This window comes from Trichoderma atroviride, chromosome 4, assembly GCF_020647795.1.
Source record: "Trichoderma atroviride chromosome 4, complete sequence".
NCBI classification, from domain to species: domain Eukaryota; kingdom Fungi; phylum Ascomycota; class Sordariomycetes; order Hypocreales; family Hypocreaceae; genus Trichoderma; species Trichoderma atroviride.
This window is the reverse complement of record NC_089403.1, coordinates 4045378-4072027: the sequence shown is the minus strand read 5'-3', so window position 1 is coordinate 4072027 and position 26650 is coordinate 4045378. Positions and strand designations below refer to the sequence as shown.

At 48.9% G+C, this 26650-nt stretch overlaps 12 protein-coding genes across 13 annotated transcripts; 6 read left to right on the top strand and 6 right to left on the bottom strand.

Annotated features, from left to right (window-relative positions):
• Positions 1-1136: 1136 nt before the first annotated feature.
• TrAtP1_008719 (uncharacterized protein) lies at positions 1137-2744 on the top strand (the record flags this gene model as incomplete). Its single annotated transcript, XM_014086379.2, has 1 exon — positions 1137-2744. The coding sequence occupies one exon, from the start codon at positions 1137-1139 to the stop codon at positions 2742-2744; it is 1608 nt and encodes a 535-aa protein (XP_013941854.2).
• Positions 2745-3085: 341 nt separating this feature from the next.
• Positions 3086-3487, bottom strand: TrAtP1_008718 (uncharacterized protein; the record flags this gene model as incomplete). The annotated part of the gene is made up of 1 exon (XM_014086957.1): positions 3086-3487. One exon carries the CDS (start codon positions 3485-3487, stop codon positions 3086-3088), a length of 402 nt encoding a protein of 133 aa, XP_013942432.1.
• A 43-nt stretch (positions 3488-3530) lies between these two features.
• On the bottom strand, positions 3531-5143 carry TrAtP1_008717 (uncharacterized protein). Its single transcript, XM_014086956.2, has 5 exons — positions 4963-5143; positions 4536-4851; positions 4381-4482; positions 4084-4311; positions 3531-4013 (listed from the first exon to the last, which is right to left on the bottom strand). Exons 1-5 carry the CDS (start codon positions 5011-5013, stop codon positions 3826-3828), a joined length of 885 nt encoding a protein of 294 aa, XP_013942431.2. The 5' UTR covers positions 5014-5143; the 3' UTR covers positions 3531-3825.
• A 1106-nt stretch (positions 5144-6249) lies between these two features.
• TrAtP1_008716 (uncharacterized protein) lies at positions 6250-7283 on the bottom strand (the record flags this gene model as incomplete). The annotated part of the gene is made up of 3 exons (XM_014086955.2): positions 6250-6376; positions 6435-6845; positions 6904-7283. 3 exons carry the CDS (start codon positions 7281-7283, stop codon positions 6250-6252), a joined length of 918 nt encoding a protein of 305 aa, XP_013942430.2.
• A 3168-nt stretch (positions 7284-10451) lies between these two features.
• On the top strand, positions 10452-12930 carry TrAtP1_008715 (uncharacterized protein). Its single transcript, XM_014086954.2, has 2 exons — positions 10452-11833; positions 11891-12930. The coding sequence occupies exons 1-2, from the start codon at positions 11653-11655 to the stop codon at positions 12757-12759; spliced, it is 1050 nt and encodes a 349-aa protein (XP_013942429.1). The 5' UTR covers positions 10452-11652; the 3' UTR covers positions 12760-12930.
• A 234-nt stretch (positions 12931-13164) lies between these two features.
• Positions 13165-15038, top strand: TrAtP1_008714 (uncharacterized protein). Its single transcript, XM_014086365.2, has 3 exons — positions 13165-13488; positions 13570-14761; positions 14818-15038. Exons 1-3 carry the CDS (start codon positions 13338-13340, stop codon positions 14975-14977), a joined length of 1503 nt encoding a protein of 500 aa, XP_013941840.2. The 5' UTR covers positions 13165-13337; the 3' UTR covers positions 14978-15038.
• Positions 15039-17184, bottom strand: TrAtP1_008713 (uncharacterized protein). The gene is made up of 3 exons (XM_014086953.2): positions 16183-17184; positions 15670-16129; positions 15039-15594 (listed from the first exon to the last, which is right to left on the bottom strand). Exons 1-3 carry the CDS (start codon positions 16866-16868, stop codon positions 15220-15222), a joined length of 1521 nt encoding a protein of 506 aa, XP_013942428.1. The 5' UTR covers positions 16869-17184; the 3' UTR covers positions 15039-15219.
• Positions 17185-17355: 171 nt separating this feature from the next.
• Positions 17356-19257, top strand: TrAtP1_008712 (uncharacterized protein). The gene is made up of 2 exons (XM_014086952.2): positions 17356-18384; positions 18435-19257. Exons 1-2 carry the CDS (start codon positions 17987-17989, stop codon positions 19006-19008), a joined length of 972 nt encoding a protein of 323 aa, XP_013942427.2. The 5' UTR covers positions 17356-17986; the 3' UTR covers positions 19009-19257.
• Positions 19258-19603: 346 nt separating this feature from the next.
• Positions 19604-21028, top strand: TrAtP1_008711 (uncharacterized protein). Its single transcript, XM_014086428.2, has 2 exons — positions 19604-20494; positions 20607-21028. Exons 1-2 carry the CDS (start codon positions 20098-20100, stop codon positions 20936-20938), a joined length of 729 nt encoding a protein of 242 aa, XP_013941903.1. The 5' UTR covers positions 19604-20097; the 3' UTR covers positions 20939-21028.
• A 321-nt stretch (positions 21029-21349) lies between these two features.
• On the top strand, positions 21350-23102 carry TrAtP1_008710 (uncharacterized protein). Its single transcript, XM_014086951.2, has 3 exons — positions 21350-22371; positions 22430-22732; positions 22793-23102. The coding sequence occupies exons 1-3, from the start codon at positions 21535-21537 to the stop codon at positions 22967-22969; spliced, it is 1317 nt and encodes a 438-aa protein (XP_013942426.2). The 5' UTR covers positions 21350-21534; the 3' UTR covers positions 22970-23102.
• TrAtP1_008709 (uncharacterized protein) lies at positions 23103-24450 on the bottom strand. The gene has a single exon (XM_014086950.2). The coding sequence runs from the start codon at positions 24060-24062 to the stop codon at positions 23172-23174; it is 891 nt and encodes a 296-aa protein (XP_013942425.1). The 5' UTR covers positions 24063-24450; the 3' UTR covers positions 23103-23171.
• Positions 24451-24734: 284 nt separating this feature from the next.
• TrAtP1_008708 (uncharacterized protein) lies at positions 24735-26445 on the bottom strand. Of its 2 annotated transcripts, XM_066114023.1 has the most exons (3): positions 26329-26445; positions 25442-26240; positions 24735-25388 (listed from the first exon to the last, which is right to left on the bottom strand). In XM_066114023.1, exons 1-3 carry the CDS (start codon positions 26408-26410, stop codon positions 25085-25087), a joined length of 1185 nt encoding a protein of 394 aa, XP_065970116.1. In that variant the 5' UTR covers positions 26411-26445; the 3' UTR covers positions 24735-25084. The 2 variants fall into 2 exon arrangements, with proteins under 2 accessions (XP_065970116.1, XP_013942424.2); XM_014086949.2 differs by having other exon boundaries at positions 25442-26445.
• Positions 26446-26650: the final 205 nt, after the last annotated feature.

Genomic DNA, 26650 nt, shown 5'->3' with positions numbered 1-26650 from the left:
TGGTTAGTAAATTCGAGGATGTGATACGCTCAAGTCGATGACGCGCTGCTATGGGAACTCCGCCACTATGTACGAGTTAATGAGCACTGACATCTACAAGTGGATAAAGAGCATGGACTTGTCTGTATCGTTCAAATTTTGTCTTGTAAGAGAAGATTTTTCTCTCGAGTAACCGACGATTATGCCCCCTCGAACTCAATGTAAATGCGGTGTACCTACATATACGATGCAAGATTGAACATATGAACCCGCTTCCGTCTTCCTCGTCCCGCGCTTCGCCTCTTTCTCACCTGTGTATTTAACCCTCCTTATTGTGTGCAATATCCAAGCTGTCGCTGGCTCACGCAACGCACAGGAGCTGAAATCACCTCCTCCTTGTGTCACAGCTCCCGACGGTTGGGTGTCATAGCCTCGCATCTATAATCATCCCACATGCTGAGCGGTAGCCATAAATTGATCAATACGCAGTGGCTTTAATCTCCACCTTCTGAATTGGGTGAATTGCGTTACAAGAGATACGTAGTATTTGTCAAGGCACTCCGGGGATGATCCTGGATACATTAGTGGCCGGGTGCGGCAACCGGCAACGGCTATGCAAATACTCTTCTCAGCCTCTTGATTCTCCTGCCGATGCCTGATTCAAAGACATTTTCGTTTGATCCTTTGATACGCATAGCCGTGTCCTTGGCTCGTGACTTGTACTCGAGTTGGCTTGGTACCCCTGGCCCGCTAGGCGTAGAACACACGACGTTGGTACTGGCGTTTTCTGATGGCATTCCCTTTCATCTCCGGGGGGCGTGCATCCATCAAATTGCTTTACACATTCATCTTCGTTTTTTTTTCTCGTCATTCTTTCACGGTTTAATGGCAAACAAGTTGATTGACGTCCTTGATCCACCTTGTGCTTTGGCATTGTGGCTAAAAGTATAAAAATGTCGATCATGGGCTTTTTACAACCAAGTGTTTGAACACTACTCGACTTTGGCTTCTTTACTCGACTCAAAACATTCCATGGCCGAAAAAACTCTTTCGTTTGCTTTATGATACCCACATCTCTGTATTCTTTCTGATCACGCCGCTGTCTTCCATCTTTGCCTACGGGCATACCTCAACTGCTTACGGCCGGTGGCATCAATATGTTTTCCATAAAAAGGACAGGCGTCCTGTCATGGGCTCTGACCATTTCTAGCCTCATCAATACCAACATACAAGTTCAGGCTTCGCCCTTGAAAGGCACCGTCAACAAAGATGGCGCAGTTACCTATCCCGGCGAGCATATCTCGTGGATGCCGTGTGGCGACGCCGCCGGCCATCTCATGGAGTGCAGCTCCATGAAGGTACCGATAGATCAGTTCAACAAGACGAATTCGGGCGACAAGACGTTTAACCTCTCCGTGGTCCGTTTGCGTGGCAACAATACAAACGGCGATTCCAAGAACATTTTATATAATCCAGGAGGTCCTGGCGCGAGTGCTGTGGGGTATTTGTATGAGGTTGGTCCTCAGTTGATATCCATCGTCGGAGAAGATTTCAACATCATCACGTTTGATCCCCGAGGCATCAATGGCTCTACCCCTATTGGGTCTTGCTTTGCCACTCAAGACGTCCGCACGGCCATGTACAAAGTGCCGTTGAACGATCTGGTCACCGACGCTCCTTTCTATGGCAGCTGGGCCCCTAACTTTGCCAAGTCATGCTCCCAGACTTGTGGCGAGCATGGCAAGTACATCAACACGCCTCAAGTTGCCGCAGACATGAACAGCATCCTAGACGCCATTGGACAGAAAGACATGTGGTACTGGGGCCAGAGCTACGGCACGCTCCTCGGACAGACATACGCTGGCCTTTTTCCCAACCGCACCGGACGCATGGCAATTGACGGTGTTGTCCATCAGAATGGGTGGTACAATGAAACTTTCCAATCGGATTACAAGGACGGCAAGAGGGTATTCTGGGGCTTTTGTGACGAGTGCATCAAGGCTGGCAAAGAAGTGTGCCCCTTGGCTGCTCTGGCAGACAATGCCGATGATCTTAACAAGGCCATCGAAACCTTTGGCGCCAAGCTCAAGTCCAACGAGATGGCCGTCTATATGAATGCGACAAAGTTTGGTAGCGTTGGCTATTCCTATCTTTGGTATAATGGCATCTCGCCTGCTCTTTACAAATCCATCGCTTTCCAGCCTCTCGCATATATTCTCGCCGAAGCGATGCAAGGCAATGCTAGTCTAGCATTCCAGGCATACGGAGGAGCATCGGCATTGACCAATCCAGTATTACCGCCGGACGAAGCCATTTACTTTTACCGTCTGAATGACGGGCTTTCGGGAAGCAAGTTCTGGCCACAGGATAACGAAGGCATGATCAACGTGCTCAAACCCTTTTACGATGTGAATCCCCTCACATATGCTGCCAATTCGTTTTACTGGGCCAAGGGCCGGTGGCAGATCCCGAAAACACACAACTACGCTCCAAAGCAGGGAGTTGAGACCAAGTATCCGCTGCTGATTTTGTCCACCCAGTATGACCCGGTCTGCTCGTGGGAATCGGCCAATGGCGCATTGTCGGACTGGGCCGGCTCGCGACTAGTTACGCTGGATGCCTACGGGCATTGCACATTCTATCAGCATTCCGACTGTGCCAATAACTATGTCAAGGCATATTTCGTCAACGGCACGATGCCCGCTCCGGGCGCGACTTGCCAGGCAGGCAAAGATCAATATTTCCCTCCTGTCCCTCCATCATAGGAGCCATACAGCACGAAGCACTTGATTAAATGGGAATTTTGATGGGTTTGCGTGTATAAACAAAGATGATGGGGCAGAGCCCGTGTAGCCAGATTGATGATGGAGGGTGCTGGCTCTAATATCCTATTTCTCCCTTTTCTCTCCTCCTGTTACTTTTTCTTTTCTTTTCTGACAATTGCTGAGGATATTTGTATGACATGATGACAAGCACATAATTAGTTTTCCAATATTTTTTTTCACTCATAAGATAGGCCCTCTAAATATGATGACTCTTTCCTTTTCCATCTTTCGCCGTTTAAACGCATCATCTTATGGTTAAAGCTTCACAGCTTGTAAAGCTCTTATATCTCTTCGTCAACACGACTAAAGTCTATATACTCTTCCTGACTTTTGATGGAGCCTGACGAAGGTGGGCCGAGCTCGCAGTAAGCCTTGCAAGGATTACACATGATGATGCATCTCTTGACGGCTGGATCGATGATGATGGCGCGATTCTTACAATCCTGTTTACTGTTGCCATTGGTCGGATCCATACCGTACCTGACGACTAGTCGATCGGGGTCTTCGTTGATGAAAGAATCCAAGCACAGAGGGCCTTCTCTAAGATACGTGCTAATCCAGAGGATGTGGCCGCCATGCTGCTGCATCACTTCGCTTTCGAGCTGGCCCAGGTCTTCTGTTCTACTGAGGCAGGCCGGGTCTGAGCATTGGCAAAGCATGACGGAGATTCGGAATTTACACATGGTGCTTGTTTAATCATTAGTGGTTGATGCGTGTAATAAGTTAGCCCTGTAGTATACTGTTCTTACTAGTATGTGATTGGGTCGCTATGGGGCAAATTGATATCGTCTTTTCTATCTGTAATTTACTCCCATTCACGAAGGAGGGAAGCCGTATCATATATAGTCAGGCTGAGACGTTGTGAAACAGTAACAGTGAATGGAAGACACTCGGTGACATTCACTTCAATTTGTCTTCTGGCATGGTGTCGGCTTCCGGCATTGTGTTACCTTCGTGTCCTTGCATCCGTTATAAGTATATAGCTACGCCGGTGCGATCCATTTCTCCTATTCACTGCTGTTCACGCAGTGATGCCAGCTTCTTTTTCGATTTCTTCCTTGCTCCAACTCCACTTGTTCTGCAAGTCCTTTTTGAGAGAAGGTTCAATGGTCTCCTTGCTCCACCACTCTCCCCAGCTGGTTAAAAAGATCTGGTCTGGGTCGCTAGGGAAGTCGGATCTGGTGAAGGCAGCAAGGATGCTTTGTGCTCCTGAGCAAACATGTTAGCGTCTTTTGTGTACACTGACCGTTGCCATTCTTCTGATGGGCGAACAGCGTACCTGTAGCAACCGGCTTTGCATCAGCCATATCCATGGTGAGCTGCAGTCCGCTATTTCTACCAAGGCCAGTGCCAGGAATCAGGCCTGGTGAACAGGCTACAACGTCGCATTGACCGGCCAGCTCGCGGCGCCACCAATGGGCACCGAGGAGCTGAACAAATTTGGTGGCGGAATATACATTCATGAAATCGGCGCCAGAGCCTCCCTTTAACATTTCATCAAGGATACCTGTGATTGGTGCCAGTGAGTATGAGACGAGCCGAAGAATGAGCGTTGAAGCGATAGAGATTCACTTACTAGGATCGGTTATCCGGCGAATCGCTCCAGATGACACGACGACGATACGAGACTTTGATTCAATCAGCTTGTCCTTGAGCAGATGCGTCAGATAGTGCTGTGCTGTATTTCCAATTAGCGATATGCTCGTGACGCTGCCTGTGGCGAGCACCCACAGAAATGGTTCACAACCAGCGACTGGCACCACCTCCATCCCCCGGGGCCAGGCTTCTCTGCGCCTTCAGAAATGGCTGCATTTAGAAGCAAATAGTCAATCTTTTCACCTCCAATCTTGTCCAACACCTGCTGCGAAAACGTCTTGACCGTCTTTAGGTCGGAAAGCTCCAGCGGCAAGACCGTCACCGCGTGGCCAGAGCGGTCATAGGCGAGAGAGTCATAGGCAGCAATCGTGCTCTGGGTGTTTCGAGCCCCCAGGAATACCTTGTAGGGCTGAGCTTGCTGAGAAAGGAGTTGTTTGATAGCTTCAAAGCCCTAATAGTTGGGTCAGACATGAAGTTGGCTGGCAAAATTGTGTGAAGCGCGCAGCTCTAGCTTTCTAGGAAGCTACAATGATGCGAGCATTTGATAAATCAGTTTACTTACCAGGCCTGAAGAGACGCCCGTGGCTACAACAGTTTTAGCAATTGATGCCATTTTGATGCCTAGAGTGTAAGAGAATAAGTTGCGTCAGGGTGATGGAAGAGGAGAATATCGAGCACAGGCTTGATTCAATTGAGACGACTCCTAAGCTAAATATGTACCAAAATATATGCCAGCTGCGGAGTACACACAATTAAAGTCCATATCCTCTTCCAATCCTCGCAGCTGCCGGTCTTTATTAGTTAACGCCGGCCTGTCGCTGCTCCTTCACCCAATTGATACCCCACTTAATGCGACTTCCGAATCATTCGGCGTTATTCATCGCATCATGCATTTTTGGTATACGTGATTTGTAATATCAGCAGCGGAGGTTGCTAACTGCGGAGCACGTGTGAAAGCCTCATAACGAGCCTCACTTACAACCTTGAACTGATGGTAGGTTTGAGCTAGAAAAGATGTGATCAATAGTCGTAGCTTTATGAACAACGCCAGAGATTTGCGCGTTTCGACGATTATTTGGTCAAGGTGAGCTCTCAAGCCGCTGATTAGTCCGGCTCATATGCTGCTGCCATCGACGCTTTCCAGATATATTGCCTAATGCAAGCCCCCTCCCCAAAAAAATACAATCTTCTACCTCATGCGACTTTTTAATCGATGCTCGCAACTCTTCAAGAATTCATCATTCAGTTCGTTCAAGTCTTTATCGAATGCCATGCCAGGATGTAAACATTACGACTTTGAGCACGAAGAGTCAGTTGCCTGATATTCCTTGTCTACCGCCTTAAGGATTGCGCACGGCGATTTCCGTTGGTGGTTTAGTCAAATATATCAGAATCTTCAAGGCTCGCACAGTCAAACAGTGCATTGAAGAATAAGCGTGTCTTTGAGTGATCAAATCGACGAGTACTTTCAATCAAGAGATAGCAAAGCCAATAGGTATAACCTATGATCATCTCCGCAGGTATTCATATGAAGAGAATACGCCTATTGGGTCTCGCTGCAAACTGTACTCGACGGCTGCATGCAAAAAGAGATGCTTACGTATGTACTCAATTTAGGCAGTCTTGGATCTGTTCATCTCTGATGCCAGTGCAGAGATAGTCATGGTGATCTTCTTATCACATGCCATGAGGTTTATTTCGCCCTGAGATAATACAAAAGGAATACAAAGATACTATATTAAGTTTGCTGCTTGTCTTAAAAAATTACATTGCAGAATTCTGTAGAGTGGTTTGATCCTAAACGATTTCATCTCCCATTGCTCTTGAGTTATGCAGCTTGCACAAACCTCTATGCTTTGGAGTCTGAGCTATCAGGCTCCTCATACATAGGAAGAGAGTGATCCTTTACTTCGTTTCGGCTGAAGATAAAACCGGGATGTCCAAGGAAGAGGCAATAGCTGGCCGTGATAACGAGTCTAAAGCGAATATTAGCATCAATGTGCAACATTTGGAGGGATGACATGGTATACTTACACTCCTTCAAGCCCAATAAACAGCCCTTGGTCTGTGATTAAATCCGAATGTACGTATCCTTTGCTTAGTTCATAGCAACGGTATACGCATCGAACCCAAATCAAGAGGATTGCGGCACCCAAGAAGCCGAAGAATATGCGCATCCTTGTACCCAAGGGAGACTCAGGCTTCTTTCGGACATAACGAGCCAAATAATCGATAAAGAGGACACTGAAAAAGAACAAGCCTCCAACTTGAAGCCCCAGGCCCGTCATAGCAATATCGACGCCAGTTGAGCTATTCCCAGAAGTAACAACGGATATAGCCCCACCAGCAGCCTGTAGGATGAGACAGATGATGTCAAGAGGGAGGAAAATCCAGTAAAAGAGCTCGGGCTTGATACGTGAAATTTCGGGAGCCAAGTAGTTGATGCTAAGCGGAACGTCAGCTAATGGTTGATGCAAGTCTGGCCGATTGACAGTAAACTCACGTCTTGGATAGGGTGATGTATATTCCAGCAGTATAAAATACAGGGGCGGTGGTGATGAGGACAATCTGATCCATGAAGCCGCCGAAGGAGAAAGGATTGTTGTAGAGAATAAGACGACCGGCATAGCCTCCAATCTCGACCAAGCCGCCAAGTGTCATGAGGGCCATAAAGTTCCACTGGCGCCAGCGGATGCCAAGAATAACATGGACGAAGATTGAAATGCCAAATAGGGCAACAAATGTTGCGTTGGCTGGAACTGAAGGGCGATACTTGTAGACGCTGTATTCGATAGGACAGAGAGCAAGCGTGCAATTGGCGTTGGGGCCAAATGTAATCAAACCGCCCGGGCTCCCAGGTGGCCCTAGAATTGTCGTCGACATGATGAAAGAAGCTGATGCGAAATCCGACTGTAGCTTATAGTTTTGGGAAAGATGCAAAGAGATGGGAGAAATTGGCGGTATCCAGACTTTCGAAGGCGTCGGAAAAATTGCAGAAGATACGAAAATCGAGAACGGCTTGGATCATGTCCGAAAAAATAGTTATCAAGGGTAAAGAGATGCTTTTCGTTTGGGAAAATTTCCAACATATGTCTCTAGCCCCTTATCGGTCGCGCACCGGAGTGACGGCTGAACAGAAAGACTCAATTATACACTCTGAGCTGACGATGGGGCTTTCATCACTTAAGCATCACTGTAAGGTACTAAAAGAAATAGTTCATAGTTCATAATTTTCGTTTTAGGGCAATGGGTTTCCTAAAGTAGTCTTTTCGTGCTGGCATTTGCTAAATAATGAATGTGTCAAGTCACTCCGGGCGTCCTGAGCGGCCAGTCGGAGCAACTTTACCGCCATCCTAGACTCACTGCAGCGCAAATATTGTAGAAAGCAGAAGAGGAGAGCCGGCGGAAAAACTAATTCGTCATCAGACTGTGACCTGATTTATAAATGCTGTTAATTTCGCCTGTACGCAGGATTTGCGATGTCGCCCAATGGATGCGATGTTGCAGCAAAGAATTTGTTGCTGAGGCTCTATCCAAGTTTTCAGATTTCTGGCCCAGAAACTCTCAATCAAACGGAGCACGGAGTAACATTGAATTTAAAGTCCTCTGCAAAAAAAATTTGGGCTGCCCAAGTGGGTCAAGCCGATGATGGAAGTCTGGCCTTTCGTATTTAATAGACTTGCGGCCGCATGGCTGTGTTAGTGTATAAACGGCATATTTTGCAAGGTATCAACTCTATTGCGTCTTGAATGCCACGAATCTTTCAGCATCATAGAAACAAGACTGGTAATGCGCTGTGAATGATGGCAACTGATGATCAACTGGTCTGCCAATCCTTGGGCGGAGTTAAAATGGTCTTCATGGCGGTATTTGTAACAATGCGACCGATCAAGAAGTTTCATCCAAGTTCTGGTTTGATCTAAAAAAAAAGCCCATTTTAATCTTCATGACGCAAGCTGTGCATGGCTAAGGATGAAGACGCCATGTGTTTGCAGTTTAACTGTAGGAGCTGTTTCACATAGCTATCTCAACACTAGTTCGCACCTCTTACGGAAGAGAAGCTGTTTATTCTGTCAATTCGTGTTAGTGTGCAGCACTCGCAGTCTAGCAGATTCATGGCGCAAGGAAACAACTTTACTGAAGAAATGTGATCAAATTTGCTTGTTCATCTGCGACACCGGGTGCTTTGAGCTCCTAGCTCGAGAACAACAAGCTCGCTAAATAGGACGGAGGGAACAACCAAGAGAATATTTCTCGAGCCAGCTCACTTTTTCTGCTTAAAGTACATTTCTAGAGTTGAATCATGAAACAATATACACAAAAAAAGTAAGTGCTTTGTCGTCGTTGTAGTCCTCCACCAGCTCGTTGTTGCTTGGGAAGGTGGTAGGTCAGCCCTTCAGACTTTGATTCAAGGCCCACAAACTCCAAGGGCGTTTTGTAGTTCCAGGATCAAAAAAGAGAGAATATCGTAGAGAGTAAATTGTAAGAGTAGAATGACCCCATTAGTCTATTTATAACAGCTGGATGTTGGTGCCCCCTCTGTGTTGTCAAGATTGATCGATACAGTTAAGCTAGAATGAGGGCCGTGAAACGCCTTATAGCCTCAATACTATCTTTTATGTATGGCCACCTTCACCACGATGCCCCGCAGCGGCTATCAGTTTTACACTATTCAGCGATCTATCACTTGCTGCACTTATTAGCAGAGGCTCGGCAGTTTGGGGTTCAGGTTGCATGAAAGAAGGCGGAGATCGAGACACCCTGGACTTGTGAAACACTTGGACCGATTCGCTCGGCTATTCTTGAAACACCTCTCCTGTTAGAGAGATGCGATCAATGGATCTTGTCTTTGACTGGATCTCTTGATGGCTTACTCATAACTGCCTAGTCAATAAGCACTATTCATTGATCCGTTCCAAGATGGCTCCATCCAAGACATGTTGAACAAATATTACAAGAGAATGAGGTACTGGGGAAAAGCGGAAAGCGTACGTTAACATCCGCGGCAACAGTATGTATAGGTAATGATAGAGACCAGGCCTATGCGCTCACGCAGAAATACGGGTTTGGCTGTGAGTACGGAGTTATATCCTTCTGAAGAAGTTGCCCGATACAGTTACGGCACTTGCCGGGAAGTCCTAGGGATCTGCCAATAACCCCGTACCCATGGAGAGCTTCACATAATCGGACATGTTTATAATTTCACGCAGATGCCAAAAGGCAATGTTTTTTTCCGGTCTGCAACGGAGTACATCCTCGGCATATGGATCTGCCTCCTTGTGACGCTTTTGATTCGTAATCATACGACCTTTCTGGTGTGGGTGCCCAGTATCGTGTGACGACGTTTTGGACCGTCAAGTTCTGCGACGCACTGTCCATGGCAGTTTTGTCCATTCTTTTTTGCTAGCTACATGTAGTTCCAGCATTTTGGTGAGTGAATGATACATAGTCTTGCAGACAGAGCAGCGGCCTGTGGACTCGGTGGCGATGAATAGATGGACTATGATTGATACCGGAGCAACGTCGGGATGCATGCAGCGTCTTCTCGACCCTTCCAAGAAGATAAACTGAGATCGACTTGTTTGATCTGGCGATCCACGGATTTCGAACAGCGCTAGCCTTTCCGCTCCGCTAGCGTGGCGAGTTCTAATCAGGGGCGGTATCCGTACAGTTTAGTATCAACTCTGCCGAAAATGGGCCTCGGCACCCGTTGCTGGGCTTGGAAATCTCTGCTGGGTGCGTTGCAGGTACTGTAGGCTCCATTCCGGATGAGAAATAGCGGACATGGCCTTGGTATACAATTGAATCGCATGAGTATCTTGTTTGGGGTTTAGGGGTAAATCGATGGTACTTGGTGATTTGAACTGTACCGACCATGAAGCTTTACGTGCATACGCTCATCTGTCTCGTCCTCTGCAACTTGAGATTGCTGGCATGGAATGCTACATGTCACTATTAAAAAGAATAGTGATGTACAGCAACAAGTGAAAATCAAAGAAAAAAAAAGGGAATCTTACAACTATAAGCGCATAATTCTATTATTGCTCACACTGTGATTCTATCGCTTCTACTGCCTCTCCTGCCTCTACACCTTTTACTAGGAATGACGTTGTGTTTGTGTTATAATTCGTCTTCATATTGTACTTCTCTCTTAAGCAGCCAATGGTGAAGCAGCCTCTGCACATTGAATCCGGCAAGCAACCTAAACTGCACTCAAAATCTGTCCGCACCAAGGATTACAAATCGCCCAGCAGATCTTGCGCTAGCGAGTCACAAATCGCAAGTGGAATCGGAAAATTGCCTGCATCTGTCTCTTCACCGAGACTATTTTTTTTGAGGAGCATTTTTGCCTTTCCGTCCCTTCTCTCTGCTTCTCTTCCCCCCCCCCATTTAGTCTCGGACTTGCTGTTTGTCCTGCTGCCTTCCATGGAACACCGAAACCACCTCGGCAACTTGCGTCTCTCCATAATTATGCACAGGCGGGCTCTAACCTCATCCACCCAGCCCTGGATCGCAGGTCCCAGCGGCCGGGCTCTTTTCTAAAAAGAGGGCTCGGCCGGCCGGCCGATAGTCAGAGATGCATATAGAGCTGAGCGGAGCTGCAAGGACACGGCGAGAGCGAACTCCGCGCCGGAGGAATATCCCTATTGCGATATGGCGGGCCTAGTGGCTTTGTGGGGAGCCGTAGTTGGAGTTTACGTAGTGGAAGAGGGCCGTTGCCATCTAAAACCAGCATAGCATATGTGGTCTTTGGCGGTTTCGATCTGTTGTTACGGCTCCGACCTACGGCTCCGAATCGTTCGTAGTGGCGGCTCCTCAACGCAGCAGCCTCAAGCCCCCACCGTGTGTGCAACGCCAATGGAGAAGTTGCCAACTCGGGCCACCTGCTTGCACCTCAACTCTCACTGACACGGAGTTCAGTCGACGGTACGACACAATGCAGGCGGGTCTCCGGAATCTCCATGCTGCTGCTGTTTCAGACACCGGCCGTCCTAGTGGAATGGAGCAAACAGCCGTTTTGAGTGCGTCGCCGCCACCAGCGTCGTCGATGCTCAGCTAAACTGCTTAGCCGGATCGGCCTCCCTGCCTGGCACAGACTAGATGCGATATAGTTGTACGGGTATAAAGACGGCGGTGACGCCAGGTCTCGAGGGCGGTTTGAAATAGTCTCAGATCTTGTATCCAACTTGATCCTACTTGTTTATTAGCGCGTCTTCTTTTCCACGTCAAACCACCACACCTCACATTCGCCATGGCTGTTGAGAACCTTTCCATTGTCCTGGCTGAGCGCCCTACCGGTGAGATCGTTCCCGGCACCACCTTCACCCACAAGATCTCCCCTGCTCCCACGTCGGCCGACATCAAGGATGGAGAGATTCTGGTTGAGGCCCTCTACCTCTCTTTGGACCCTGCCATGCGTGCGTGGTTGAACGGTAAATTATCCTTGAAAAATCTCAAGTGTTGAAATCGGTGTGGCTGATATCTTGTAGATGTTCGATCTTACGTCCCTCCCGTCCAGATCGGCGAGACCATGCGCGGCGCGTCCGTCTGCCGGGTCGTTGCCTCCAAGAGCAAGCAGGCTGCTGCTGGCGACTACGTCTGCGGCTTCACTGGCTGGACGCAGTATGCTGTTCTGCGCGAGGGTGCCTTTGAGCCCTCGTCCAACTACCCTGGCCTGAAGGAGCCCAAGGACATGCTCTCTGTCCTGGGCATGACGGGCCTCACTGCCTGGGCCGGCATGACCAAGATTGGCGAGCCCAAGGCCGGCGAGACGGTCGTTGTCTCTGGCGCCGCCGGTGCCACGGGCAGCATTGCCGGCCAGATTGCCAAGATCAACGGCTCGCGCGTGGTTGGCCTTGCCGGCAGCGACGACAAGTGCAAGTGGCTTGTCGAGGAGCTCGGCTTCGACGTTGCGCTCAACTACAAGGACGCCGACTTCAAGGACAAGTTCAAGGAGGCCACGCCCAACTACATTGACGTCTACTTTGACAACGTCGGTGGCGAGATCCTCGACATGTGCCTTGCCCGCGCCAAGGAGCACGCCCGCTTCGTCATGTGCGGCGGCATCAGCCAGTACAACAGCTCCAAGCCCCAGGGCCCGGCCAACATCTCCCGCGTCATCACGATGCGCATCAAGATGCAGGGCTTCATCGTCTTCGACTACGCTAAGGAGTACGGCGTGGCCCGCAAGCAGCTCGCCCAGTGGGTGTCCGAGGGCAAGATCAAGAAGACGGAGCACATCTTGACCGGCGGCCTCAAGGTGGCCGAGCAGGGCCTGGTTGACCTGTACAAGGGCTCAAACACCGGCAAGCTTCTGGTCGAGGTCAAGAGCCCCAACGACACGCCCTCAAAGCTGTAAATCTACATGACGAAAGAAGAAAGAAAGAAAAAAAACTTGAACAAAAACAAAAATACCCCCGAGATATAATGAGTTCAATGACAATGGACTGGAATTGTACATAGTTTATGGTTTGCATGGCATGGACGCGTTGGCGGAAACGAATAAATTTTCTACCTATTTTATTTTAACTTCATATCAATATCCCTGCCTAATGTTTTTCGCGGTTTTCAGTGATTGAGCTCTTTTTTTTCCCAACGGTTTTTTTGACTATCGAGTTGAAGCTGGTCCACTCTGCCCGCCTCTAACCGATCCATTCCTCTGCCAGCCGCCAATTACAGTCGCCATCGCCAAGCTTAGCTCTTTTTCTTCCATGTCACTTATTCGCAATCGAGCTTAGCTACCCATGGCCGTTGATTATCGCGCCGGCAATCGGACACTAGGGGCATTTTATCTTATTAGAGCTCAAAAGCTTTTGAAAACGTGATGGATTCGATTTTTTTTCTTCTCTTGTCCTTTTTCTTTAGGAGTTGCTGGCGCTTGGTTGATTCATCCTTGCGCTGTATCCCATACTTGCAAGCTCGCTTCTTCTACCAACCATGGACAGCGACATATCAAACCAGAGACCGCTTGACAAGGACGATGCGGTGGCAATGGTCGGCGAGGTGCAACATGCTATTGATCCCGTTGTGGAAGCAAGAGCCGTGAGGAAAATTGACTGGTTTTTAATTCCGGCCATGATTTGCGGATGTCAGTTTTCTTCCATCTCGGCGTATAGAGAGGACTAGCTATGATGCTGGAAAACGTGCTGACATGGATTTGCGTAAACAGATGGCCTCGTCTACTACGACAAGGCGATTCTCGGCTCAGCGGCCCTCTTTGGCATGACGGCAGATCTTCACCTCAGCGTCGTGGACAACTCAACTGTGCCTCCCACAGTCGACACCAGACGTCTCAGCTGGGCTACCTCAATCTTCTACTTTGGCATGCTGGGAGGCTTGTACCCCATGACGTTTGCCCTACAGCGTTTCGACATGGGAAGAGTCCTCGGCGCCGTCGTCATCCTCTGGTCCGCCATCTGTATGCTCACTGCGGCCGTGACTTCCTGGCAGGGTCTGTTTGTTCAGCGATTCTTTCTGGGGTTCGTGGAAAGCATCATCCCCACTGGGTTCATGTGCATCATCTCAGGCTATTACACGCAGTCTGAGCAGTCGCTGCGGCAGAGCTGGTGGTTTAGCAGCACAGGTCTGTTTACCATCATTGGCGGAGCGCTCAACTACGGATTTGCCCAAATCACAGGAGGAGGGTTGAAGAGATGGCAGTATATATACCTGCTGGCTGGGTCCTTGACGTTTCTCTTTGGCCTCTTCTGCTTCGCGCTGCCAAACTCTCCGGTATCAGCCTGGTTCCTGACCAACGAAGAGCGATTTGCAGCCGTGGAGAGACTTCGGCACGGCCAGACGGGAGTGCGGTGCACAAAGTTCAAGTCGTCCCAGCTGAAGGAAGCGGTTCTAGACGTCAAGGTTTGGCTAATCGCCATCATGATGGCCTCTGCATATACAGTCAACGGCGCCGTGAGTGGCTTCGGGCCGCTTATTGTATCGACTTTCGGCTGGGATACGGTCGAGTCCATCGTCTTCCAGTTCCCTCTCGGTGCGCTATGCTTCATTGTCATCCTGGCGACAGGCTATCTTGGCTCCAAGTTCAGCAACATCCGCATCTTCATGCTAATCTTTACCTGCTTGCCTGTTATTGCTGGCTGCGCCATGATCTGGAAAAGCACCTGGAGCCACCATGCTGCCTTGCCCGTGGTAGGATACTCCATCACAGGATTCTTTGGCGGAACGGTCAGCCTCATCATCACCATTGGAATGTCGAATGTCGCGGGATACACCAAGAAGAGCTTCATGGCCGCCACCATCTTCGTGGCCTACTGCGTTGGCAACATCGTCGGGCCACAGCTGATCTGGTCGCAGACCAAGAGCAGACACTATCCCGCTCTCTGGCTTGGTTTGATTATATGGTACGCTTATTTCGCCAATCCAATAGCAGTCGAGATTGCTAACTTTGATTTACCAGTTACATCATTTGCATTGTTGCATCTACGACGCTGTACCTTGTGCTACGAGCCGAGAACAAGAAGAAAATGGCTCTGCCAGAAGACGAGACCGAGCGAGCAAAGCTTGCATTTCAAGACCTAACTGACAAAGAGAATCCATACTTTCGCTACGTTTACTAGCATAGGTAGATTGCTTAATGATACCCGACGCTGCGCTGCGCTGCGTTTATTCAACATACCTATTCATGTTATGCCAATGCCTACTGTTGATACAGATCTACCTAATTATATACGCGTTTTCTCCGTATGATCCAAGCATAAACCTCCCATACAGTAACTCTAAATGTATATCCATCCAACCAAAATCTTGTACATCAAACTTCGTCAATCGCGCGCTTTCGTTAAATGTCCAATAAAATGTTTCAAAATATTCGTGTAATGCTTGGTCCAACCCACTCAACCACCTCGCACTGCCTCTCTGCTCGCCACTTTTCAATTCTCTCCTTCAGCCAGCCAGACTTGAAGTCAACCCATTTGCCGTCCTTTTCTTCTGGCTCTCGCGCTTGCCCGTGTCTAAAATCTCGTGAGAGAACGCACTCCTTTTGGTCCCTGCCCCGCCAGTGCCACTGAACGCAGCCATTGTCCTTTGTACATGCCTCTTCGCACTTTTCAAACGAGTCAACTCCTTCTTCTGGGTCGGGTCTGAAGGCGCCCCAGTCACCGTTATCCCAGTTTTCCAAAGTGTCAGAGGTACCGGGACGGTGGAATCGCCAATAATCAGAGTAAAGCAGTGGACGCTATAAACGCATGTTAGAGCCTTGACAATTCCAAAGTTACGGTGATAATTTCAGTGGAAAAAAGCGACGGCATACCTCGTGTTTCCTTTGCCCAAACTCCCACTTCCAGACATCGACCATGTCTTTTGGCGATGTTTTGTGCAAGGTCATTATAGGCTGGCACCAATAAAGGTCACTAAACGGGATTCCATGTAGACTATGAGGATTAAACATGGGCCAATATCCCTGCAGAGCCACGCCGCTGTTCCACAAGGTCCAGCCGACGACGCTATCGCCGCAGCACTCGCCTTGGAGCAGAGGGAGCCATTGCTCAGTGACGGACGGCCCGCTATACTGGCCATGCGGGGCCACGTCGCGGTGTATAAGAGCTTTTACGGCTGCTCGGCTGAGGGCATATCCGGGGCCGCCATTAGCGAAGAATGTCTTGATATCGTGGTCGTCGTCACGGCGCCCGGGAGACGGTGAGCCCATGTATACGGGAGTATCGGGGTCGAAAGTTGAGAGAAATCGGTATACATTGTCCCATACGACGTATCTGAAAGGGAGTCAATATCTCTGGCCATTGAGGAAAATACAGGGTATACATACGTATCAGTCTCGTAGAAGAAATAAAAGGGTCGGTTGGGTTTCAACAGCCAAGCCCGCTCTATCTGCGGCAGGAACTTGAACTTATCAATCTTCCAGCCGTCGATTTTCTTAGTCGCCTCCTTGTCCTCATCCAGCTTGCCATTCTTCTTCAACTCTCTTTGTAGCAGATAACTTGAGATATCTGGGTTTTCATCCTCATCGTAGTATTTGGGTGGGAGGTTTGCGAGGATGTCAATCGCCGTGTGGTTGCGGATGCGCTCGTCGAGATCGGAGAATATGAGCAGCTCGTCCGGCTGGAAGCAGGCGCTGACGCTGTCGAGCTGAGCGTCCAGCTTTGCACGATCCTCGCTGTGGCCAATCTTCAGCACAGGCTGGATGAGGCCCAGAAAGTGCTTCGGAAACGTTGCGCAGAGCTCTGCGGTCGTCTTGTTGTTGGGATCGAGAGACACGGGGTCGTAGTCGCTGGCAGTCTCGTAGGGATAGTATCCAGACGTCTCGTCGATGCCCGGCGTGGGTTGCTTGGCAGGCAGTCTCGGCAGAGGCTCGCCGTCGTATTGATGCCGCCAGAGCAGGCCACAGGACACAAAGAAGAAGGCCACCACGCCAATCGCGATGCGAATCAGGCGCTTGTTCAGCAGGAAGAGCCCGACATTCTGCGTCTCCACAGGCTTGGGGAAGAGTGCCATGGTCGCTGGTTACATGGCCTTTGGCCTTTGCCAGATGACAAGAAGCGGCCAGGCGCGACAATCGAATAGAGGCGACTCGGTCTTTGTGGCACCTCTGGCTCGTATCCTGGAGGATCCTTTTTTCTTCACAGCCACAGAGTGCGACCAGGGGATGTCATTTTTTGCGCCGTGCCTGGATATCGCCGGCGTCGCACGCTGGATGGGGCTGGTTTGGCGTTTGGAACCAAGTACAAGCAAGTCCTGCATGATTACTGCGAGTCGTTAGGTACAGGATACCTGTCAAAAGGTGGCGTTTGAAATTTTAGATCCAAACACGGGGTAGCATTGTTAGGTGCCCCGAGTATCGAAGCAGTCCTGTGTGTAGATCACTCAACGGCTTATTAATTGTGACAAAAATAGCGACCGCTACAATTGTCGGTACAACTATAGCTTATATCATCACATTAATCAAACAGACTGACTCTGTGATGGCATCGCTGGTCTTGAGGGCGATTGATTCTTATAATAGTTAGAAAGACAATATCGTTGACGATGCAGAAATGAGACTGGTAGCGGATACTGTCTCAAACAAAAGCTGGACCCTGGTTTTTAGGGCGCAACTCACCACGAGGTGGCTTACAGGGGGCTTGCGACCAATCTTCAATGTCCTTTCATTGCCCGTATGGAATCACCACATTGTTTGTCCTGTAGAGATTTAACACGCGCCTTCTGCCACTCATAACTGTTGTCAGCTGTCATCTTCCCTAATTTCATTTGTGGCGCCCATCACTTCCATTGAGTACGGCTCCTATCGTCGCTTTTGGACGCCTGCTCAAGTGGAAATGTCTGGCTATAAAGCGTACCTATAATTTAATATATTTTATTCATTCCTATGGAGGCAAGGCTACCTATTGGTGTAAGCCTATTTGATGTTTTCCTTTATATAAATATCAGGCTTCTCGTCACCTTTATAATCTACTTGAGCAAACGAGTCCAAGCGTTCTAATAATAATAACCAACAGGCATCCTGCCTCCGCAGGTGTCTCCTCTCCTTCTCATACCCCGACATCTGTCACTCCAAGACTCTTTTAGTGCCAGCCAGAACCAAGGTGATCTATATCAAAGCGTCACCCATCAGAATGGAAAGCAGCATTGCGGCTTTGTCAAGGCATCAGATATCTGACTTTTTCGCAAAAACTTGTCTGACGCAGCAGCAATGCGATGAACAGGCTGAACTTATCGCAGGCACACCTGTCCACGCAGCAATTGTGCAAGGCGGAACCAGCTACACGGTTGTCAACGAGCAGATTGCTGTCCAGTTTCGCGCCAAGGACTTCATGCTGGATATTGAGTTTCTCGGCCATGTTGAGCGAGCCTACGCAAACTTCATGCCACACCACAGGTGCGCCGGCAAGCTAGGCGACCTCTACATCTACACGATGAACAATGTCGGTGGCATCTCGATGTATCTTGCCCGGAACGAGCTGCTTCAGAATGACTGTCAGCTACTACAACGAACTCTGCAAGATTATGCAAGGTCTGTCAATCCCAAGCCCAAAAGTACGCCGCTGACTCTTCCTGATACAGATTCTTCGCCTCTGCCTGGCACAACACGCCAGCATCGATGCTGCTTCCAAAGCGCGAGACGCTGTTGGAGGACTACTCGTCGCAGCTCCGGAAGCTCTGCGATGGGCTGCCGATGCGCTTTCGCTCGACTCTGGATCATCTCACCACCCGTCTCCCCGACCTCTTTGCCGAGGACTGGCCGCTCGTGCCCAATCACATTGACCTCTTGGAGAACATTATCCATGTAGACCGGAGCACAGGGCAGATCATGGGTATCTGCGACTGGAAAGATGCCGAGATCAGTCCGTTTGGGATGTCGCTCGGGGGCCTTGAGACCATGCTTGGAATCTGGAAGATGAAAGAAGGCTGGTGCTACCATGCCAACCAGCAGACCCTCCGGGCCCATTTCTGGGAGGCTTTTTACAATAGCATGGGAGATATCTCTGAGACGCAAAAGGAACTTGTAAATCTTGCGAGATTGGTTGGCATTTTCCTAGCGAATGGCTTCGAGTTGGACGACAATGAGAACAAAGTACCCGCTTCTGAGGGAACCCACGACCTACAATATCTCGAAGCGGTTGTTCTGGGCAATTGATAGTAATGCTGATGATTCCTCCATCTATTTAGTCAGTCTCGTGATATTGTTTTCGTAACCTCAGTTGTGCAGGAACCATGATCGAACTTAGCCCAAGGCGTGCAATTTTTGTAGGAGAATTGGCTGTTACCTTGCGACGCCATATGAAGCAGAGAGCGCGAATGCCCGTAACTGCCTAGACAAAGTTTGTGATTGGCTAAAACGAGAATTCAACGGCCAGACACCTTGCGTTTTTTTTTTTTTTTTTAAATCGTCCAAAGAAATGCGGCAAGATTCTATTAGAAAGAAGAAGAAAAAACAGAAGCGACTCATATCTGCGTGCAAATATCCCGATGCGCCATCATCTTCTCGTTATTTGCCGCTGCCCAAAGTATGGCTTTGCTCCGCCGCCTCACTTCTCCATTCAACACGAGGAAAATAAGCTTAGAGGTTTAACATTCTCGGAAACAATTCCGATAGTTTTGACGTACCAAAGGCGCTAATCAGCAGCGGATCAGATAACTTTAATTTTCCTTGCATGATCAATAAACGCCAAGCGTTCTATGGAGCGAAGTCGGCAGGGCATCTCCATCGGGACAAATAATCGTTAATAATCGTTTCTATCCCACTCACTCGCCATCCTGGATTCCTCCGGGTACATACACTTCTGGTGGAAACTATCGAATCAAGTGCTGGTTTAGCCTTACGATGCTGGTTGGCTCTTAATAAAGCATGTGAGGCGCGCCTTGGCCACCAATCTACTAGGCTGTCAGCTCTTCTTGGCCTTGAGCACTCGGCGTTCACAAATACGATGGCTAGATAATTATCTTACTAGCCTCGCCATCAGCTTCCAATACAGACGGACTTTTGTCACCGTGCTCGGTCCCCCTGCGGTGCCACATGCTTGAAATGCCTTCCAGTCATCCAACCAACCTGTCTAGGTTCGGTCTCGGCGGAATCTTCATGCCAGTCCTCAAATTATAAATATGACAGACTGCTCTTCCAACACGAAGCTCGTTTCGTATACGCTGTGGCCTTTCTCATTCAATTTCTCAGAGACAAACCCCAGCCCTTAAACATTGGATCTTAACTGCGCAACAGCAAACAGCCATGGTCCAAGTTGTCCTCCCGGCACTAATCCCAGACATCCCCAAGGTCTACGATGTCTACTTTAACGCTTTCCAAAACGACCAAATGGGCAAGATCATGCTCGAGATTCTCTTTCCAGGAGTGATCGACGACGACTTCAAGAAGGCACACGCTGCCGGAACACTGGCTTACTGGCACACCAGCGCATCCCAGTACACTTTCAAATGCGTCGATACGAGCACCGGGGACATCATTGGCATGGCTCTCGGTGATGTTTACCTGACAGAGCGGAGCGAGGAGGAACGAAGGAACCAGGGGGTACCCTGGCTCCTCGGGGAACAGCGAGAAAGGGCAGAAAAGATTTTAAATCCTCTCTGGGAGGTGAGAGAAAGACTGTTTGGCGGCAGGCGCTATATCTGTACGTTCATCCTTGGTGAGATCCACATTTTCAGCCCTCGGCTGTTGGTGGGATTGCATGCCAAGACAGGCAGCTTTTTTTTTTGCTAATAAACTCCATCCTTATCGTTTAGATTGCCACGTTATTGGCATTGATCCGAGGCATCAAGGGCGCAAGGCTGGAGCGTTGCTCGTGCAATGGGGCATGGACCTGGGCGAGCGAGCAGGGCTACCGGTTTACTTTGAGTCGTCTCCTTCGACGGTTGGGCTGTATAAGAAACTGGGATTTGAGCTGCTCGACGAAAAGATTGTACACAAAGCTGAAGTATTGGGCACGGAGAATGATATCGAAGTTCCTCTGATGATCAGAATGCCATCTATTGCCGGTGGGATGAGCTTTACAGAGTGGAAGTCCAAGGGTTATCCCGAGTTTGGGAGTTCGGATATTGCACCCAAACTGGTGTAGGGATGGCACTTTGGTCTAGATTTTACCACATTAATAGCTAATTCTTAACAACTTGAAATGTTACAAGGTGCACTAGCCTGCAATTATGACTCATAGTGCCCTCAGCTCGAAATATCGAAACCAGTAGGCTGTGTAGACTGGCGGCGGTGCAAGTCCCAGGTTGGCAAGTTGGCCAGAAGTGACGGTGCGCGCAGGGCACAGATGCGCGATTATCAGATCATCAGATAACTTGTCTGGTCCACATTCGATCAAAATATCCCTGAAACTGCATCCGTTAGCGTTCAGAGCTTGCAGCTAACGATTCCTCTCCACTGGGGGGTCTGATTGTCCCTTGGCGTTGCCGTGCCGCTAGCAACGATTGCTTCTGCTTAGATGAGAACGTTTAAAGCATGGAAATCTCCGAGTCGGACTCCGGACACAGTCGGCCGGAGAGGTCTCGTCCGTGACGCGCTGAGTTCGGCATTTTCACCCTCTTCGCTGGCTTGGAGGTTTTTCTTCATGAAAAACAATGGCGATTCTGGAAATTCTCCTTGGTGAGTTTCTGACTTCTCGGTAGGATATCTCACAGAATCTGTTTCTCAAGCCGGCAAGCAAAAATGTTGGAAAAGACAAAATTATACACCAAGATTGCCGGCTATGCTCTCGTTATGCTTTGGACAGAGCTACGGCTCGCTCTCCGAGGTGTCATAGTACGACGTCAAGCCGCTCTGTTTGGGTCTCTTGGATCAGAAGAGAGAACTCGCAACATCGTCATTGTCGGCGCCAACTTTGCGGGCTACCGTGTCGCTCAGATCATTGCAAAGAATCTCTCTCCCCGTAGCCCTTATCGCGTCGTGGTTGTTGAACCGAACAGCCATTTCCACTTTACCTGGGTGCTTCCCAGATTCTGCGTCGTCAAAGGGCACGAGCATAAGGCGTTTATTCCCTACGGAGGGTACTTGGACGGAGTCATCGAAGGGTCGTATCGCTGGATCCAAGACAAGGTTATTGATATCGACCGAACCACTGTGAGGCTACAGGGCAGCGAGGAGTCAATACCATACGAGTTTCTTGTCATTGCTACAGGAGCGGGTGTACAAGATGGCCTTCCATCGCGAGTCAATTGTACAGAAAAAACGGAAGGGATAAAGCGCCTACAAGGCATGCAAAACAGACTCGAATCGGCGAACACGGTTGTTGTCGTTGGAGGAGGTGCTGCCGGGGTCGAAGTCGCCACAGATGCCAAGGACTTATACCCAGAGAAGCACATCATCTTGATCCATTCTAGAGATGCGGTTATGCACCGCTTCGGCAAAGGCCTTCAGAAATCTGCACGGGAAGGGCTTGAAAGACTCGGCGTCGAGCTCATCCTTGAAGAGCGCGTGGTAAATGAAGACGCCGCAACTGGAGTAGTGACTCTCAGATCCGGCCGACAGATTACCTGTGATTTCTTTGTAAGTTCTCTTGATAGCGTTATATGACGTTAAAAGAGTTAATGGGTGTACATCACAGATGAATTGTACCGGCCAAAGACCACTGTCCGACGTGGTTGCCACCCTCTCTCCCAACTCGATTTCATCCACGGGCCACATCAAAGTCAAGCCAAACCTCCAGATAGCCGACGATTCTTTACCAAACATTTACATCTGTGGCGACGTTGCCGACACGGATACCCCGAACCCAAACGCGCGATCGGCGATGCGACAAGGCACAATTGTGGCAGATAATATTCTCCGTGCGGCTGCGGGCAAAACCCCCAGTTACGTCTATGAGAATCAATGGGCAGATGGCGTAATCAAGCTGACTCTGGGACTGGTATGCTATGCGCTCAAACGAAGTCTGCTTCTTTCTGTTTACTAATAAACGTGTTTCTAGGATCGATCAGTTACACATCTTGGAGATGGAAACTCCGAATTGCTATTTGCATCAAAGGAAACGGACGAGGCTCTGATGTCAGCCATGGCTTGGTCGCGCATGGGAGCGAAGCCATTCGAAGATGCGTACATGGATGCTCATGCACCTGAAGCCGAAAGAGATATCAACAAATCTTGATGTAATGCAGTTGAGAAAGATGTCAGTTAGTCCGAGTTTTTTTTGCTTTTGAAAGTGAGACTTTGGAATTCGTTCAACACAAAGCAATCCTAGAATGTTTAAATAGCATAATTTGTATTCCACATCACAGCGATAGCTATTGAATTTATTTGTATGCTGGAATAATACGTATAACCTTTGTCATAACAAAATGAGATGCTTTCTAGTGAAAGGTGGCAGCCCAAACATCCATGGTCCACGACTTCTTCACCTCCATCGTCTCCAAAACTCCAAGAACGCCATCTCGAGCTGAGCGTAAGAGCGCTCTAACTTTCGGATCTTCCACCTTGTCTTCAATTTCCTTCAAAAAGTTTGGACTCTTGACGGTTCCCGTCTCCCAGTGGCCATCCAAAAGTCCCGCTTCAGGCACCAGGAAAGTCTCCCCATCAAGAGTCCAGGCATTCTCATTGGCAGCATCAGTAATGGCGCCCGGGCTGGAGAGGCATCGAATATTAGCTTGGCTGCCCTTGTTGTGAGCCTCGAGGGTAGCTCGTGCCACCGAGGCGAGAACATGCGGCAGAGCATTCTTTTCCGTCGCCTTGAGAGCATATTCCGCAACGAGAAGAGACGCTGCTCGCCCCTTCAAGGCGCCCAGCATCTTGGTGAGCGTGGCAGGCGAGTCAAAGTACCAGATGCAGTGGACAAAGATGACATAGTCCCACGTCTTATCCGCATTGGCCGCCAGGAAGTCGATGGGATCGGCAAAGTGCCACGAGATGCGATCCCCTATAGCGCTTTTGGAAAGATGCTCCTGTGCCTGGGCCAGCGTCCAGGGCGATCCATAATCTGGACGCCCAGGATCCACGGCATCAACATGGCCAGTTGGACCAACAGCTTCGGCTAAAACCGCAGTGGTCGTGCCTTGTCCGCATCCGATTTCGAGGACGCGGCTGCCTGGCGGGATGCGCCAAGCGTTGACGAGTTTGATGCGATGTTCTGCTTGGGGAATCTCTATAGCAAAGTGCATTTTGGCATCTGGGCCGCTAAGATGGTAGTTGGCAATAGTGGCCGCAGCCGTTGCCGGCATGGGCTCAAAAGATGTGGAAGAAGACATTGTCGGGTGGTTGTTGGATTCGTTTGATGGAGATGGAGATGTTTCTGTTCAACCGAGCTTCCATCTTTATACGTTTGCTTTCTTTGAAGATCCTATATTGTTCAAATTATTGTCCACAGCATTTTCGTTTCGTTGTTTTGGTCAGATTGCCTAATCAGCCTTTCCATTTACAAAAGATCATTGCTGTGAGTCATGGCTATTGATTTTGATACCCACTTCATGATCAGGCTTGTGTACCCCGCGCCACCTCCAAACGAGCGTATAGACGAGGAGGACAAAGGTCACTAACGACTTGACTATTTTAAGAAAACAAAGACAAATTATGTATGTCATCTTGAAGAGAAACGCCGTATAGTGTAAAAATTACTTTGTACAGCTTATAAGGGTGATATATATCCAGCTTGCCATTCCGGTCCTCCCTAGATCTTGATGCGCTTTAGTACTGTCATCCTGATTACCAAAACGGGATGACATGGTCACCGAACGAAACCTACTGGCAACACACAAAGCTGCCCTGCATAAGCCTTTGACTCACTCGTCTATACGATTACACGACATTGGTGAAGAGGTTCCAAACCCCTTGCGTAGAAAATTAATGCGGTTAGTTAGCCGCTCTACCAAACCTATTAAGGCAGGACAAAATCCAGAAAAAAAAATGAATCATTCTTTCGCGGGTATTATTAGATAAGTAATCCGAAGTGATAGCCTATCAAAGAGTCATACATAGCCGGCTGAGCAAATCAATCGCAATCTGCTTTCAACATCATCTATCAGCAGTTGTACATTGATTCCAAGCTCGGTAACTATTTTGGACCCGTCATCCGACTCATTATTCAGCAAATTAAGCCGGTTTGCTTTTTTCTGTTTCTTTTGGGTATTGGAAGCAGGAAATGCCGTTGTTGCATAGAGACTGACCCAAGGACTGTAAACTGACAGATATTACGTTGAACGTTTTAAATGTCATCAGTGGGCATCATATATTCCCAAGCATCTCTCCGGAAACAGACAGACCTCTGGTTGCTTCAATCCTTCTCTAAAATGTAGTCTGGAGCTTCGGATAGTCCTCTGCGTGTGCCTTCAAATCTGCATAAATTGAAGCAGAGGAATCCCCCCGGCATGTGCTTCATCCGCTTCAAATCTTCTTCTTCCAATTCTTCCATGGCCTCGAGCGGTTTCTCCTTGTTCGCTTTTTCATCTTCTTCTTGGGGTGTCATAGCCTTCTCGATCCCCGAAGATTCGCCTATGAGCAGAATCTGCGAGTTGTCGTAGTCGAAATGATTTGGCCGCGATGGAATCCATCTCAAATCCCGAAACTCTTCAAGGATCCTGCACAATGAGATTAGCAGCTTGACAATAGGACATTGTTATGCAATACGTACTTTTTGGGGAACTCTGGGTCTTTGGGTAGCCGTGCCGAAGCTGGCGATGGATATTTCGGATTCTTGGTGCTGATGATGAAACTGCCTTGCTCTTTCACTTTGAGAGCGTTTTGCACTTCGCCCAGTTGTTGCGGAATTGTAAGCATATACGCCAGATGGCTTTCCCTTCCAGTGGTTGTAATGGCGTAGACACCTTCACCAATTGGTGTCGCTGCTGGGGAATGCCTGGTTCCTTTCGTCTTTGTCTCGTACTCTTCGCCAGCAAGAAATTGGCCTTTGATTTCGTCGTAGGATGCTCCCGACTTCTCTACAAACAATAGAAATCGTTCTCTGCCGCTTGATGGAAGCACCTTTTTTGGCAAAACAAGAATTCGCGTGTTTCCAGCATCTCTAAGCGGCCCCTCGCTCAGCTTGGCATCATGCGCTATTGGTCGCAGAATGATGAAGCTTCGCGCAATGTCGTCCACTTCTTTTGGCTTCTCTACGTCGACGCGCCCTCTGATGAAGAAATAGATGACGCCCTTCTCAAGAATGCTTGATGGAACGTCGCAGTCCTCTTTCTCTGGCTCCGCGGTGTCATCTTCAGGCTTGGTATCAGGGTTGGAATCTGCCGGTTCTTCTTTTACGTCTTGACTAGTGCCGTCTTCTTTCTCTTTGCCATTGTCGTTGATCTTGTCAGACAATGCCCCTTCCTCTTCTTCGACTTTGGCTCGTTTCGCGTCTGGATTTTCTACTTCAGTTTTGTGCTTGTCTCCGACAGAGACCTGATTTTGGCTGGTTTCGGAGTCTTCTTTTTTGCCTGCCATGGTTGAATATTTCAGCTGGTTAATTGGGCTCGTTCACACTCGATTTCTAGATGCTTAGGTAAAGAGAGAGCTGATGCATACCATGAGGCTGCTCGCGCCGGCCTAAATAGTTGTCGATTGATTGTGATGTCATGCACTTGTCATGATGAAGATCGTAAATCATATCAGCCACTGCGGGAACGAAATCTTAAAATGGCCATTCCCGAGTATAAATTTACTTCTTTGATGGTGGAATCGCACGACTATTAGCCGTTTTTGCTCATAACGGAACTTTAAGTCGCGTTGTCAGCATTGCCGTTGTTGAACGATCAGTGGCTTTACAACAGGCTCGAGATGCAAGGTCTGCAAATCGAAATAATTTAGGCCCGACATCAAATTTTGGAAAATACGCGTCATGGTCAAA

Bases quoted from the DNA above. Each gene is read 5' to 3' on its own strand.
- TrAtP1_008717 (XM_014086956.2), bottom strand. From the start codon at position 5,013: ATGGCATCAATTGCTAAAACTGTTGTAGCCACGGGCGTCTCTTCAGGC. The intron at 4,852-4,962 runs GTAAGTAAACTG...CCCAACTATTAG, and splicing joins CGGGCGTCTCTTCAGGCCTG to GGCTTTGAAGCTATCAAACA. The intron at 4,483-4,535 runs GTGGGTGCTCGC...TTGGAAATACAG, and splicing joins GCTGGTTGTGAACCATTTCT to CACAGCACTATCTGACGCAT.
- TrAtP1_008715 (XM_014086954.2), top strand. From the start codon at position 11,653: ATGGCTGTTGAGAACCTTTCCATTGTCCTGGCTGAGCGCCCTACCGGT. The intron at 11,834-11,890 runs GTAAATTATCCT...GATATCTTGTAG, and splicing joins CATGCGTGCGTGGTTGAACG to ATGTTCGATCTTACGTCCCT.
- TrAtP1_008714 (XM_014086365.2), top strand. From the start codon at position 13,338: ATGGACAGCGACATATCAAACCAGAGACCGCTTGACAAGGACGATGCG. The intron at 13,489-13,569 runs GTCAGTTTTCTT...TTGCGTAAACAG, and splicing joins TCCGGCCATGATTTGCGGAT to ATGGCCTCGTCTACTACGAC. The intron at 14,762-14,817 runs GTACGCTTATTT...TTGATTTACCAG, and splicing joins TGGCTTGGTTTGATTATATG to TTACATCATTTGCATTGTTG.
- TrAtP1_008713 (XM_014086953.2), bottom strand. From the start codon at position 16,868: ATGGCACTCTTCCCCAAGCCTGTGGAGACGCAGAATGTCGGGCTCTTC. The intron at 16,130-16,182 runs GTATGTATACCC...ACTCCCTTTCAG, and splicing joins TTCTTCTACGAGACTGATAC to ATACGTCGTATGGGACAATG. The intron at 15,595-15,669 runs GTATGCCGTCGC...ATGCGTTTATAG, and splicing joins TTGGGCAAAGGAAACACGAG to CGTCCACTGCTTTACTCTGA.
- TrAtP1_008712 (XM_014086952.2), top strand. From the start codon at position 17,987: ATGGAAAGCAGCATTGCGGCTTTGTCAAGGCATCAGATATCTGACTTT. The intron at 18,385-18,434 runs GTCTGTCAATCC...TTCCTGATACAG, and splicing joins ACTCTGCAAGATTATGCAAG to ATTCTTCGCCTCTGCCTGGC.
- TrAtP1_008711 (XM_014086428.2), top strand. From the start codon at position 20,098: ATGGTCCAAGTTGTCCTCCCGGCACTAATCCCAGACATCCCCAAGGTC. The intron at 20,495-20,606 runs GTACGTTCATCC...CTTATCGTTTAG, and splicing joins TGGCGGCAGGCGCTATATCT to ATTGCCACGTTATTGGCATT.
- TrAtP1_008710 (XM_014086951.2), top strand. From the start codon at position 21,535: ATGTTGGAAAAGACAAAATTATACACCAAGATTGCCGGCTATGCTCTC. The intron at 22,372-22,429 runs GTAAGTTCTCTT...TGTACATCACAG, and splicing joins AGATTACCTGTGATTTCTTT to ATGAATTGTACCGGCCAAAG. The intron at 22,733-22,792 runs GTATGCTATGCG...ACGTGTTTCTAG, and splicing joins TCAAGCTGACTCTGGGACTG to GATCGATCAGTTACACATCT.
- TrAtP1_008709 (XM_014086950.2), bottom strand. From the start codon at position 24,062: ATGTCTTCTTCCACATCTTTTGAGCCCATGCCGGCAACGGCTGCGGCC.
- TrAtP1_008708 (XM_066114023.1), bottom strand. From the start codon at position 26,410: ATGATTTACGATCTTCATCATGACAAGTGCATGACATCACAATCAATC. The intron at 26,241-26,328 runs GTATGCATCAGC...CAACCATGGCAG, and splicing joins CCGGCGCGAGCAGCCTCATG to GCAAAAAAGAAGACTCCGAA. The intron at 25,389-25,441 runs GTACGTATTGCA...CTCATTGTGCAG, and splicing joins GACCCAGAGTTCCCCAAAAA to GATCCTTGAAGAGTTTCGGG.